Genomic DNA, 15,573 nt, shown 5'->3' with positions numbered 1-15,573 from the left:
TGATCCTAGGAGGAGGGGGAGGTATAGCAGGGTGGGAGAGAGGACTAGAGACTAAGGGTTTGATCTAGGAAACATGGAAGAATGGGTGAATGTGATGCATGGTGAGTAGTAAAATTATCTTGACACTGACTGGGTTTATGATCTTGGAAATGGTGAAAGGCCCAACAAATCTAGGTGCCAGCTTACATGACATGACTTTGAGAGGTAAGTTAGCAGTTGACAGCATGACCCTCTGGCCAACCTGGTAGGCCGGAGCAGTGGAGCAATGACAATCCACTTGTCTCTCATAGTAATAGGAGGTGCACTGAAGACAGGAGCAGGCCCAGACTCTGCGGCATTGACAAGTGAAAGCTTGAGTGGAGGGAATTGTCACTTCCTCCTCCTGGATGGGGAAAAGGGGAGGCTGATAGCCAAGACTGCATTGAAAAGGTGAGTGACTTGTGGATGAAGAGGGTAGAGAATTATTGGCATATTTAACCCAGGTTAGGGTGTTGCTCCAGGAAGCAGGGTCTTAAGTCATCTGATAGGGGTCTAATAATACCAGCTGGAAGCTGATTACCAGGCCTGTTGCAGGAGCAAACATCACAGGCAGCCACATAAATCTTGATTTCTTCCTTCGTGGAGGGCCACCAGAAACATTGCTGGATCAGTGCTGTAGTTCTGGGAACACCTGGGTGACAAGCAAACTGTGACCCATGTCCCCAGTCAAGGACCCATTTGTGAACAATGAGAGGAACACACAGACAGTTATAAGGTCTGGTACCTGGGCCAGGATCTTGAGCAAGTGCCTCCTTCACCCATATCACCACATCCAATATAGCTGTGGCAACCAAGTAGTGAGGGGGAAGGATGGATTTAGGGACTTCCTGGTTCTCAGCAGCAATGAATTGTCAAGACAGTGCATCTGGCTTGGCATTCTGCGATCCTGGGTGATATGACAATTGAAACTAAAACTTGGCAAAAAACAATGTCCACCTGGCTTGGCATAAGCTGAATCTCCTAGCAGACTTCAAGTATTCCAGGTTGTGGTGGTCTGTCCAAACAATGAAAGGGTGTTTAGTGCCCTCTAGCCAATGTCACCACTCCTCTAAAGCTAGTTTAACTGCCAGCAACTCCAGATTGCCAATGTTGTAATTCCGTTCTGCCTGTGAGAGACAGAGAGAAAAATAGGCATTTGGATGAAGCTTGTTGTCTGTTGGTGAACTCTGAGACAGGATTGCCCCAACTCCTGTCTCAGATGTATCAACCTCTTCAACAAACTGTAGGGACTAGTCATGTATAATTAAAATGGGAGCAGAGGAAAATTGGTTCTTTAGTTGAGTAAATGGTCTTGGCCTGGCCTTCCCAAATAAAAAGGATTTTGGTTGAGGTCAGGGCAGTGAGAAGAGCAGCAACAGAACTATAATTATGAATAAAGTGTGTATAGAAATTGCCAAATCCTAATAAACATTGCCGTTCTTGTCTGGAGGAAAGAGTGGACCATTCAGTAACAACTTTAATGTTCCAGGGGTCCACTTGTATCTTGTTTGGGGCAACAGTGAAGCCAAGAAATGATATCTCTGTCTGATGGAATTTGCATTTCTCTGCTTGACATAGAGTTGATTTTCTAGAAGTCTTTGCAGAACCTGCCTGATGTGGGTTCGATGTGTATCAATAGAGGGGGAGAAAATCAATATATCATCCAGATACACAAACACAAATCTGTTGATCATGTCTCAAAGCATGTCATTAACTCAGTCTTGGAATACTCCTGGGGCATTGGTCAGCCCAAACAGAACAACAAGATGCTTATAGGGTCCAGTTGAGGTATTGAAAGCAGTCTTCCATCCGTCCCCTTCACAGATCCTGACCAGGTGGTATGCATTATGCAAATCCAGCTTTGTGAATACTTGAGTTCCCTGTAGCAACTCAAAATCAGTGGTCATAAGAGGAAGGGGGTATTTATTATAATGCCATTTAAGCCCCTGTAATCAATGCAAGGTCAAAGAGACTTGTGTTTTCTTCTCAACAAAAAACAACCCTGCACCTGCAGGTGATGGGGGAGGTAAATAATTTCTGCTGCCAATGACTCAAATATATTTATCCACAGCCTCTCTCTCAAAAGATGACAGAGAGTAGATGTGCCCCTTAGGCGGAGCAGTGCCAGGTATGAGGTCTATGGTGCAGCCATAGTGTCTGTGAGGAGGGAAGGATGTTACTCTAGACTTACTGAACATTGAATTGAGGTTGAGATATTTGAGGGAACACAGGACAGATCTGGGAACATGTCCATGGGTGGCGAGAGACAGAGAGAGAGAGGTCTCAGAGGAACCAGTGGCATTAAGGCAATGAGCATGGCAGAAAACACTCCATCCTAAAATGGAATTATCAGTCCAGTGAATATAGGGATTATTTTTAGATAGTCAAGGCAGTCCTAACACAATAGGAACATGATAGTTAGCCAGGACATAAAAAGAGATTATTTCAGAATAGTTACCTGAAACACATAGAAGCACTGGTTCAGTGACCTGGTGGATAGCACTAAGACACTGACCGTTTAAGGCCTTGGTTGTGAGAGGCTGATTGAAGGGATGTGTGGCAATTCTCAGGTCTTGAACTAAGGAGGAACCAATGAAGTTCTGATCCACACTGGAAACAATTAGTGCTTGGAGAGTGTAGACTTGACCTGAAGAGGATAGAGAGACAAACAATAGTGACCACTCAAAAGGGAATGGGGAGGGCTTGTTTTTAAGTAGGCATGTCTGACAAAAATGACCACTCTGGCCACAGCACAAACAGGCCCACATCTTATCACGTCGCTCACATTCCTCTGGAGAGAGCTGGGTTCAAATTAACTTGCATAGGCTCAGGGGGTGAAGAGGGTTCCTGTGTAGAAGACAATGAAGCCCATGCTTGGTGAAATCCTGGGGACCTCTCTCTTTGCTGTGACCTTAGATGGGCATCAGTACAACCCACCAAATCCATGAAAGCATTCGGGTCAAGGGGTAATTCTTGGGAAACCAGCTCATCTTTGACATGTTCAGAAAGCCCATTATAAAAGGCATCAAACAGTGCATGATTATCCCACTCAAATGAAGTAGACAGGGTTCGAAACTTTATGGCATCATCATCATTATTATTGGCTTTTTGCATCTTGACAGACAGTCTTAACAGCTATGGTGATGCGTGAGTCCATCTCTTTGTGCTTCACTCATGACTGATTCTGCTAATGTTTGATCTACAGAGGTGGCCACACAAGCAGCATGGAAAGTTAACATCCCTAGGTGGTGTATAGGCACTCTGCTTTCTAGGAAGATGCTTCCCTTCTCAGTCTGAGCACAGGTGTTCTTCCTGCAGCACGGCTCCTGTCTTCAATGCACTTCACCATGCAGACCAGACTGCAGCGATACATTCCCAAGAGGAGTGGACAATTTCAAAATGTTTCATAGTGTCCTTGCACACATCTTTGAAGCATAGCTTGGGCCTTCCATTAGGACACTGTGCATTTGTAAGCTCACCAAACAGGAGTTGCTTTGGAATGTGGGTGTTTTCCATCCTCTTCACATGTCCAAGCCATCTTAGCCTTCTCTTGCTCATGATGGAGGTAATGGCCATTTGGTCTTCCATCTCCAGGACTCTTGAGTTTGATACCTTGTACTGCCAGCTGATGCCTAGAATCTTATGGAGGCAGTGAAGGTAAAATTAGTTGAGTTTTCTCTCCTGCCTTGTAGATGGTCCATGTCTCAGAGGCATAGAGTAGTGTGCTGAGCACACAGGTTTCATAGATGCAATGCATGTCTTGGTGGTGAAGTACTTTTTCTTCCAGGCTCATTTTGTCAGCCTGCCAAAGGTTGTGGCAGCTTTTCCAATTCTGCAGTTGAGTTCTTCATCGAGGGAGACAGCAGAGGTCACTATTGATCCCAGGAAGCAGAATTTCTGGACAGTTTCAAGTGGTTTTCCAATAAGTCTAAGTGCATCAGTGGTGAAGGGTGTTCCTTGCGTTAGAACAACCATCTTCTTGACACTGACAACCAGATAAAATGCTTTGCATGTCTTGTTCAGAGTATTTATCATCTCTTGCAGGGTGGTCTGATTGTGGGCAACAAGGGCCACATCAACAAAAAGGAGATCCCTTAATGTTGCTTGCTTCACTTCCGTCTTTGCCTTGAGTCTCGCTAGATTGAATAGTGAACCATCTGCTCTCCAATAAAGAAACATGTCTCCACATGAGTCCTTGAAGTCAGTTACAAGCAATACTGTGAAGTACATATTAAAAAGTGTAAGAGCAAGAACACACCCTTGCTTAACGCCACTTCTTATTGGAAAGCTGTTAGATGTGGATCCATCAAATTGAACAGTGGCATACATTTCATCATGGAAGAATGCTATGAGACTCAGTAACAGTGGAGGACAGCCAATCATTTTGAGGACATGATATAACCCTGATCTGCTGACTGTATTAAAGGCTTTTGTTTTGTCCACAAAAGTGATGGAGGTTTCTGTTGCTCGCAGCACTTTTCTTACAGTTGGCGAAGTGAGAAAATCATATCTATGGTAAATCTGTTGGAGCAGAATCCGCATTGACTTTCTAGGAGCACTCTCTCTCTGCCAGCCTTTGTAGTCACTGCAGGATGACATGAGTGAATACCTTGCCTGTAGTGTTGGAGTGATATACCTCTGTAATTGTTGCAGTCTCCCTTGTCTCCTCGTTACTTTGTATAAGAATAAATGTTTGCATTTCTCATTTCTAGGGCACTGTGCCTTCCTGCCAATAATGGAGAAGGAATTAGTGGAGTAGTGATAGAATGGGCTCCTTGTTCTTCTTCAGTAGCTCAGCAGGTATAGCATCGTTGCCAGGTCCTTTGTTGCATGAGAGTGCATCAGTTGCTCTGCTGAGCTCCATATTTGGTTCAATGTCAAGAGCTGTCATTTCAGAAAGTGGATCAAGCAGTTTTGTCTCACCCATATGACATTCCTCTGAGTACAGTTCAGAATAGTGCTCAATCCATTGATCTAACAGTGGGTTTTTGTCTTGGATTGGCTCACCAGTTTTTGATTTGACAGTAGATACTTTTCACACTTGGGGTCCAAATGTCAGGTTAATTTTTTGGTACCGTGTTCTGTGTCACCTCTGTCATAAGCCTCCTGGATCTCCAGGAAGAGCTTGTTCCAGTATTCGTTGGCACACTTCCTTGATTCTCATTGGAGTCTGCATTTGGCTTCTTTGAGCCAGTCTGATGTTGCTTGAGAGCGTGTGTTCTTGTGGGCAATCAAAACTTTCTTTTTTGCATCTATGAGTGGAAGTAGGATGGCAGAGTATTCTTCAACTCAGTCTTCTCTCACAGTCTGTTTCTTTCTGAAGATGCCCAGTGCAGTGTCGTACATGGTGGTTCATAGTTCTTCCCACATATCATTGGGGGTCAGATGGGTGATTGGTGATCCTGAAGGCTGGCCAGTGAGACGTCCATTGAACTTTTCTCTAAATTCTTGTTGTCGGCTTTGGTTGCACATGTTGTTGGTGTTCAGCTTGGGTGCCTTGGAAGGTTTGACAGAGTGTGTCTTTTTTGGCTGAATCTTTATCTTTGACAGGACTAGTGCATGATCTGTATCACAGTCAGCACAATGGTAGGATCTTGTCATTTTCACTGAGTTTATGTTTGCTCTCCTTACCAGAACCACATCCAACTGGTGCCAGTGAGATGATCTAGGATGGCGCCATGAGACTTTATGCTTCAGTTTACAGTTTAAGTTGGTATTGTATACACACAGTTGGTTCTCTGAGCAAAACTCAAGTAACCATTGTCATTCATCTTGCCAATGCTGAACTTACTCAGGCAGGATGGCCATAATTGGTGAACAGCTCCACCTCAGGCATTGAAGTCACCCAAGACAGAGAGTTGGTCTATGCTGGCCACTTGTTGAACAACATGACTGATCTCATCATAAAACTTGACTTTGTCTTCCTGATCAGCATTGAGTGTTGGTGCATAGGCACAAATGATGGTTACTTGGTCAGCACTCATTATCATCCTCAGTGATGTAACCCTTTCAGAGATGGCAACTGGAGTACTGATGCAATCCAGCAGTCTATTGTGTACAGCAAAACTGATGCCATGAAGAAGGTGATCATCTTCATTGAGGATACCAGTAGAATGTGTAGTTCTTCTCCTTAATGGATCCAGAGTTGGCCAGTTGGGTTTCTTGCAGGGCTGCAATGTCTACTCTCAGGTTTTTCAACTCACGGTCCACTACAGTTGTTTTTTTCTGCTATTGTCCAATTCTGTGAGATCTTGTCCAAATCCAATGCAAAGGGTTCTGACATTCCAATTTCCAAGTCAGATCAGGATAGTTTTCTTTAATTTGTTGTTAGGTGCTCTAATGCATCCGATTTTCAACTTTTGGTCTAGCCATTTGCACCTGGAGAGGAAGGCAGATGTGATGGATTGGCACCTTACTGGATGGGGGCTGCCCAGCTTTAGTGGGTGGTAGCCAATCAATGTGACTAAAAAGTCACTTCCTCTGTTGAGAGGGGCCCCTGGTATTCACTCTGGTATCAAATTGAGTGAATTTATAACCGGTAACTGCCTACCTCTGTGTTGGTTCCTCGTGATCACAGATCACGAGTGTGAAGTGTCCTCTCTACTCACTGTGCTTTGAGCTGCTATGCCTGTGCAAAGGATATGGAGGAAGTGTGGTACCCAAGTTCCACCTCACCCCTCTTGGCCACTCCAAGAGTATCCAAAGGAGAGACAAGGTCTTGTTTGGGGCTTAGTGTGACTGTAGGGAATGGCAGATGAAGGTTTGAAGAAAGTATCTTGCCAGCATCTGCCTAAGGTTCCTCCCTCCTGATTTTTGTCAGGTTTACTCCCTTAGCCTTATCCTGAAAAGGAGCATCCTACAAGGCATCAGGGGAATTTGAAGTCATAATTACCTTCTCTTATCCTGAATGCTGGCTAGGCAAGGCCAGACAGGAAGCAGCCCATACAGATAAGAAGGAGGGCCATATCTACCAGTAGGGACATACTGTAATCTTTAGCCAAAGGGCCCTTTCCAGGGTAAGTTACCACCTCTCTTCCTATCTATGGTTGCAGTTTAACCTCATACCCAGGAGGAGGCATCATCATAGGTAGACAGGTTATCTTGCTTGAGGCACAGTAGCTCCCTCACTGCTCCTCTGCCACTCAGAGTGCAGTCAAAGACCCTCCTCATCTCCTCAGAAAAATAATTAAAATTATTACAAAATGGAGAGTTGTCATCCCACACAGCAGTACCCCACTCACAAGCCTTCTAAGTGAGTAGGGAGATGATGTAGGCTACACTGGAGTGTTCAATGGGAAAGATGGAGGCTTGGTGATCCATAGTCAGTGAACACTGCAATAGGAAAGAATAGTAGGTTCCTGGTTAGCCATTGTAGGGTGGTGGAACTAGTAGCCAAGGTTCACCATGGAGGGGAGCTAGGAAGAACAGGCTAAGCAGGACTGGGCAAGACTGGAGCAGGTGGAGAATGGTCTGTTTGGAGCTGCTGGATCTGGACTGTGAGAGCATTAAAAGTTTCAACAACAGTCACAAGATTCTGAGTAACAGTCTAAATCTCTGGTGGGTCCCAACAAGAGCTCCCTGCTTCTCCAGGGCAGCTCTGAGGTCAAAGATGTCTGCTGGGTCCATTCTGTGGCCAGATTATTCTGTCACAGGCCATAAGGCCTGAGGTATGGTGAGCTGAACCCACAAGCAGACATGGGAGGTAGGAGTGCAATGAAAGTGCACTGCAACCCCACTATAATGAATTCCTTGGGGGATGTTCAAATAGTTTGTTATATCAAAATATTCACAATACTGAAATGAAGCCACCTGTCACACCACTCACTCACTCCTAGGTAAAACAAGATCATCTGTGATTAATTTATATTTGCACTTAATTCACTGACATATTGATGAAGTAAAGAAAAAAAGTCACTCTTTTCAATATCATAAAAATAATGTGAATATTGTAAACTTTCACTGAGTAAAAGTACGTGTGGCAGCAAGGGCACAGTCAAGCGTCAACCATAAATGGCAAGGAGTCAGGTTGAACCAGCAGGTAACATGTGATGAGTTACATCTGTATCAAATTACTGGCTGTCTATTAATGTGTCTGTCTGTCTTTCAGATGGCTAGTAATGAGAGAGAGAGAGAGAGAGAGAGAGAGAGAGCGCTGTGTTCTGCAATGTGTGTGCGTGTGCATGCATGTTTTATACGTTTGTGTGTGCGAGTGCATGTTTTCTGTGCACACATACTTGGTGTGTGTGTGTGTGTATGTGTGCAAAACATAAAGTCACTGAAGAGTGAAAGTAAAGATAAATTTTAAATAAAAATGCACCTTGAACTGTTGCACCTGTCTCCCAGTTGCCCATTGACCAGTTCATACAAGCCATTACAGTATGATACTAATGTCCCATAAATTTTGCTTGCTGAAGAAACTTGTAATCCTGGACCGCTTTTTCTTCGATTACTTAAGTGTCCGAATCACTATTGCAGTTCATTGACTGAGTTAAAGGGTCTCAAACGGAGGCAATGATTTTTTAATCTGTTATGGAAATGACAGGTTACTGGTGTATCGTCATCAATATCCACCCACTGACTTGCTATGTTTTCTAAATATATATGGTTGTTAACCATTAGGTGACACTGGGCATACCTAACAACCTGTATTTTCTCTGCCCCCCGTCTCCTTCCTCTGTCTGTCTCTCTCTGTTGAATTAGGTGTTGATCCTGAGACACCAGTGATGAAGACACCATCTTCTACCCCTCTGACCTGCCTGATCCATCCTAATGTCCCATGTCTGGCTGGAGTCTTATCCCATGGCCCCATATAGACAGTTGAAAGTCACACTTGGAAGATGGCTCTGGATACTTACAGTTTTGCTATAATGGCTAAGGACTACAATTGACATGATAACCTTAGGACTGCAGTTGTCATGAACTGTTTTGCACTCAAGTCTCCATCAATGAACAGTTGATAACTTCAGCAAAATAGACTTCATGCTAAAGGTGTAATGAATTTCCTGGTTACACAGTTGTACTTTGTCACTATTTCAGACACAGTTATAGAAGCAAGTTATTTATAAATCATGCTATCTGTTATCACCCAAATGAGGATGGATTCCCGTTTGAGTATGGTTCCTCTCAAGGTTTCTTCCTCATATCGCCTGAGGGAGTTTTTCCTTGCCACCATCGCCACAGGCTTTCAATCAGGGATAAATTAGGGATAAAATTACCTCATGTTTAAAGTCTTTAATTTTCTGTAAAGCTGTTGTGACAATGTTTGTTGTTAAAAGCGCTATATAAATAAACTTGACTTGGCTTAACTAAATCTTCACCATTCAGTTCATTCATGTGTTGCAAATCACCAATAATGTCAATAGTCATTTCATCCTTTTATCGATCCTTTGATCACCGTTCTCAAAAAATTGTTCATGATCAACACCGAAGCTTGGCTAGTTAAGCCTTTGTTTTATGGTGTTAACACATGTTGCTAACTTGACTGTGGATTTGATTACTTATTGCTTGTCTCTGATGGGAAGAGGAATGCATGGCTCAGTGATTTTTTTTATTTTGAAGACTCCAACTCATTGTCACTAAATTCAGGTGACACAAACATAGTTGGGGCGGCACGGTGGTGTAGTGGTTAGCGCTGTCGCCTCACAGCAAGAAGGTCCTGGGTTTGAGCCCTGGGGCCGGCGAGGGCCTTTCTGTGTGGAGTTTGCATGTTCTCCCCGTGTCCGCGTGGGTTTCCTCCGGGTGCTCCGGTTTCCCCCACAGTCCAAAGACATGCAGGTTAGGTTGACTGGTGACTCTAAATTGACCGTAGGTGTGAGTGTGAATGGTTGTCTGTGTCTATGTGTCAGCCCTGTGATGACCTGGCGACTTGTCCAGGGTGTACCCCGCCTTTCGCCCGTAGTCAGCTGGGATAGGCTCCAGCTTGCCTGCGACCCTGTAGAAGGATAAAGCGGCTAGAGATAATGAGATGAGATGAGATGAGATGAGATGAAACAAACATAGTTCGTTATATGGGAAAGTTCAAAGTAAAAAAGTTTGTTATAGTGAAGTTGCAGTGTATTAATATTTTGAGAAAAAAGTCCAGACAGTAGCAAAAAAAATAGAAGGGCTAGAAAAAAAGAACAGAAAGCTACAAAACTTGCAAAAAGACAAAAAGACATAAACGTGAAAAAGGAACCAAGATATATTCCAAAGAGACAAGATAAGCTGGCAGGGACTGAGAGAGCTCACATGGCTTTTAAACACACTGTAACGAGGTGATCAGGAACAGTTGAGTGGAGAGAATGCTGGGAGGCACAGAGAAAAACTGGAGTGGAAAACAGAAGTGCCAGGCACACATACACACAAATAGGGAACACATGGTTAGGAAGTAGAGGAGCTGGCCCAGATTGTGACACAAGGAAATCCCAGGATAATCAGATGCTTGGTAACTGTGACTAGGGGGAAAATGAATTCATGGTGTAGTGTGCTGACTTGGAGTGGAAGGGGAGCAGTGCAGTGAGTAGCAATGCTGGTCACAGTGGGACCTCCATCAACAGCATGAATCATGAGCAGGTACTGAAGGAGTTGCATGGAGAAAGTTCAGCCTTTTCACCGTGTTGTGTTCTATGAAGGTACTGGTACCAGTGGCTCTGGAGTTTACTAGGATGGGGAGAACATAGACAGATCCTGAGTGCATTATCTGAACTTACCGTGTGAAGGATTGGTGAGAAAATGATTTGGAAAGACTCACTGGGGTCTAGTGTCCTTTCAGCCTATACTGACAAAGTCAATTTTCTTTGATGATTTAGACATTTGTCCATAAGGTGGTCAGTGGTGCCACATTAAAAGTACATGCCTTCCTGTCTCCTTCTCTCAGGTTTAGCAAAGATGAGCTTAGTGTGTCCAAGCTGCATGGATTCAATGGCAGGTGTCTGGTTTGTCGTTCTTCCAAGGTTTTTTGGCTTTTAAGTATGTGGTCAAGGCAGATGGACAGATTGGTGAGGGAATTGAGGGAAACTTGATCATCTTGACAAGCTAGCTCTGTGAGTACCTCGGCATTCAGTGGACTTCAGTGCCAGCTTGTTGCATCCACTTCTGGCTGCTAGTGTGTGAAACTTGATCATCTCAACTGCAATCCTCTCTCCCTATTTCACAGCCAGCAGGTTTTCACCAGTTTCTGTTCTCTTGGGACTGTAGTCAAACACTTTGGAAAAAATTTGCAATGTGTGTGAATGTGAGTCATCCTTAAATCATCTCTGGTATGATTTACATGGCCATTCTTATTGGTTTTTGAACCAATTAGTCATTCATTCACATATATTCTTAAAAGTCACAATATATTATTGAATATGGGGTATTGAATATTAGTCAGATTTATTCCTGAAGTCTCACCATTAATGCTGCTTAGCACATTTGAAAACTGTGGTCCCATTTATCAAGCTGGATCCATCCATCCATTATCTGTAACTGCTTAACCTGTACAGGGTCGCAGGCAAGCTGGAGCCTATCCCAGCTGACTATGGGCGGGAGGCGGGATACACCCTGGACAAGTTGCCAGATCATCACAGGGCTGACACATAGAGACAAACAACCATTCACACTCACTCCTACGGTCAATTTAGAGCCACCAATTAACCTAACCTGCATGTCTTTGGACTGGGATGGAGGAACCAGAGCACCCAGAGGACATGCAGACACAGGGAGAACAGGCAAACTCCACACAGAAAGGTCCCCGGAGGCCACTGGGCTCGAACCTAAACCTTCCTGCTGTGAGGCAACAGTATAACCACTACACCACCATGCTGCCCAAGCTGTATACTATTGAATTTATTTGTAAATCATTCATATGAGCATGTAAATAAGAAATTAATGTTCATGAAAATCCTGCACATTCTAAAAACATTTGTATCCTAAATATGAAAAGTTTAGTTCCAAAACACGATAAGTACCATTTAAAAAAAAAAATCAAGTTACTGTCAAAATAAATTTGGAATTTTATCTCTAGTCAAAGTTCCAAAATCAATTTTATGCAAAACGCTATATCCAACACATTTCTCTGCATTGTATATCCCCTTTCTTTGCAAAACATGACAAGCACTACTACTGATTTTCCACAGAACACGTTATCTCCACTCAACCAATCAGAGCACACCATTCAAATACAGAAACAGTAATAGCAGCTCCCAATGACTATCAACATTGAAGATAATCCCTGTCTTTTAGTGAGATTTTGAATGAAATAAATGAATAACTTGTGTATGAGGTGTGTGTGGAGGGACTCTTTCTTATCTTCATGTTTTATATTATTATTCCAGTACAGAATGTAGTCCAATGTTATTTTCCACTTTGAACACACCTGATTCCTCCTGGGATCTAGATATGCCAGTTATATATATTAAGGCACTGCCTAAAAGTGGAGCTCCCTTTGAGTGTAAAGTGTGTCAATAAATAATCAAGTTATTTTTTAAAAAGCAAATTAAAAATAGGTGCTGGACAAAAACCCATCAATCTTATGTAAATGATCAAGTGTTTATGAGATATGTTGCCTTGCACTTACGATCAGGTACCCTGTGGTTGCAAAAGCCACCAAAAATTAGTTCTATGCTTTACTGTATTCTCTTAATATGGAGCTGCGCTCTGTGTGCAGTGAGCTCAGCTAGGAATTTAACTGTACATGCTGTACAAGGTATCCAAACTTCCAAATGTATTGTTCAGAATAAAAAATTTAACCTTGAAGGGGCCCACCTGTATCTTGTTAGGGGCAACAGTGAAACCAAGGAATGATATCTCTGACTGATGGAATTGACATTTCTCTGCTTTGACACAGAGTTGATTTTCCAGAAGTCTTTGCAGGACCTGCCACAGCTAATGGAAGATTTAGCATTTACTTGTTATTATTAATATTGCAAATCATTAAATACTTTTGCTGGCATCGAAGTGAGTCAAAATGTAAATTTTATTTCATAGTTTTGACACAAAATAACTTCCACTTCTACCTTTCATGAAGTTTTGGCAGGCAGTGCACTTTACATGTGATCACCATATCACACCATATCACTCATATGCATGTGAATATGAAGAAAATCAAAAGTTTGGTGAATCTGGAGGACAATTTTAGCTCAGTTTGGCTTACACAAACATTTACATAACTTTACTAAAAGATGAGTAAATGAGGTCCAACGAACCAATGGTGTTGAGGTTCCAGAAGACCATTACACTGAACACATGAAAAAAATAAGGAAAAAATATAAAAGAATGAAAGAAGTGAAAAGAAAATGAAAATATGACTAAAAGGTAAATTAAGTCTCTTGACTTAAAAATTAGAAAAATTTCTAAAAATAAATAAATAAATAAATAACTTGTATACTTCCACAAAAAAGACATAGCCATATGTGCAAAAACACATACTATACACACATGAAAGGAATGTTACCATCATAATGATGAGAGCAATAACATAGCTCTGTCTCATAATAGACCGACCAAGCAGAATGAAGGCACTTGTTTTAGGAGAAGAAAAGGGCTCTTCATCAGTTAATGCTTCAGTCAGTCTATCTTCATTATTACAGCTCACTTCTTGTTCATCTGCAGCATCTGAGAATATGAACACAATCCAAAGCACAAGCACCAAGTTTGTGGATTAAATTTAATTTTGTGGATTTAGTTTTGTAAATTAAATTATTATATTTCAGAAAGTAAACATAAAATTTATGGATAATTATTCAGTGACTGTACCATAAGAGCATTCATGCTGTATGTACATTGGTAGGGAAAGACACTGGAGGTAGTCAGCATCTGACAGCAGTGGGTCCAGCCCAGAAGGATTGTTGTTCTGCCAACTATTGTTTAGCATATGCTGGTTTAAAAACAAACAAACAAACAAACAAACAAACAAACAAAAACCCTTGTTAAGCCTGTTTTGATTAAAATTATCAGTGGTGAAAATTTGACAAAAATTTTCAATAAATCTTTTTGTGAATTTTTATTTTTCCAATTTTTTTCTGAAATGTATTAGATGGATGATTGCAGTTGAGTCAGGTTACACACACACACACACACACACACACACACACACACATCTGGAAAAAAATTAAGATACCACTTAATTTACTCTCCACCAGTCTTATCTATTCATCTATTCATCATGCCAAAAGATTTAAAAAGAAAAGTTTTGAGTGAGAACAAGAAGGCTTCAATTCTGGCTTTATTGGCAGAAAGATACAGTGAGTGTCAGGTTGCTTCCATCCTCAACATTTCAAAGGTGGCAGTTCATAAGAACAAGGTCAAGCAGCAGACTTTGGGGACAACAAAGTTACAGATTGGCAGAGGGCAGAAATGACTCTCCACTGACCAGGATGATCATCAACTCTTTCGAATGTCACTCAACAACTGTAAGATGACATCAAGTGGCCGAAAAAAAGAATGGCAAATGGCAGCTGGAGTTAAGTGCACAGCAAGGACGGTTCAAAACAGGCTCCTCTGTGTGGGGTTAAAGTCATGGAAAGCTAGAAAAAAGCACTTCAATGAAAAGCAAAGAAGAGCCAGGCTGAGGTTTGCCAAAGACCATAAGGATTGGGACTGTAGAGGACTGGAGTAAGGTCATCTTCTCTGATGAGTCCAGTTTTCAGCTTTTCTCTTCAGCTGGTCATCCATTGATTAGAGGGAGACCTAGAGAGGCCTACAAGCCATGGTGTCTTGCACCCATTGTGAAATTTGGTGGAGGATCAGTGATTATTTGGGGGTGCTTCAGGAAGGCTGGAATGGGGCAGACTTTTGTTTGTTTGTTTTGTTACCTGAATCAAGCCATGTACAAGGTTATCCTGGAAGGAAACTTGCTTCCTTCTACTATGACAGTGGTCCCTATCGCTAAGGATTGGGTTTTCCAGCAGGACAATGCTCCATACCACACAGCCAGGTCAATCAAGGTGTGGATGGAGGACCACAAGATCAAGACCCTGTATGGCCAACCCAATCTCCACACCTGAACCCCATTGGAAATCTCTGGAATGTGATAAAGAGGAAGATGGATGGTCACAAGCCATCAAACAAAGCTGAGCTGATTGAAGTTTGGCACCAGGGGTGGCATAAAGTCACCCAAGAACAATGTGAAAGACTGGTGGAGAGCATGCAAAAATGTATGAAATCTGTCAATAAATGTCAGAGTTATTCCATCAAATATTGATTTCTGAACCCAAACTAAGTATTGTGTTGTTTAAAATTGAAAATGAGCTTGATTTCTATGCATTATTCAAGGGCTGAAAACACTTTTTTTTATTAAGCTTCCACCTCAGATACAATAAATAAACACAATTTTAAAAAATGGTGGGGGTCACACAACAGAGCTAGGCTCCAATAACAGTGTGCCCTATAAAGTGCCACTTCAACTTTTTTTATTTTGACAAGTTTTTATTCTCTGCAATTAAATGTTCTAAGTGACGATATTTTTATGTGGAATTTGGGGGAAATGTCAGTAGTTTATGGAATATAACAAAAATGTTATTGTTCCTCAAACACATACCTGAGAAACTGATAATTTTACTGTTAATTTAATGTTATTGCTGCACAAGGGGGTCACGA

The 15,573-nt window shown here is 42.2% G+C and overlaps 1 protein-coding gene across 1 annotated transcript in view; it reads right to left on the bottom strand.

Annotated features, from left to right (window-relative positions):
- Positions 1 to 15,573, bottom strand: part of si:dkey-11f4.7 (piezo-type mechanosensitive ion channel component 2) — a 278,704-nt gene that overhangs the window by 175,532 nt on the left and 87,599 nt on the right. The window contains exons 11-12 of the mRNA XM_060932701.1: positions 13,732 to 13,852; positions 13,430 to 13,590 (exon numbers count right to left, since the gene is read on the bottom strand). Coding sequence (XP_060788684.1) covers positions 13,430 to 13,590; positions 13,732 to 13,852 — 282 coding nt within the window. The remainder of the gene's footprint in view (positions 1 to 13,429; positions 13,591 to 13,731; positions 13,853 to 15,573) is intronic.

The sequence above is a fragment of the Neoarius graeffei genome, chromosome 10, assembly GCF_027579695.1.
Source record: "Neoarius graeffei isolate fNeoGra1 chromosome 10, fNeoGra1.pri, whole genome shotgun sequence".
Taxonomy (NCBI): Eukaryota; Metazoa; Chordata; class Actinopteri; order Siluriformes; family Ariidae; genus Neoarius; species Neoarius graeffei.
This window is presented reverse-complemented; position numbering and strand designations above follow the sequence as displayed.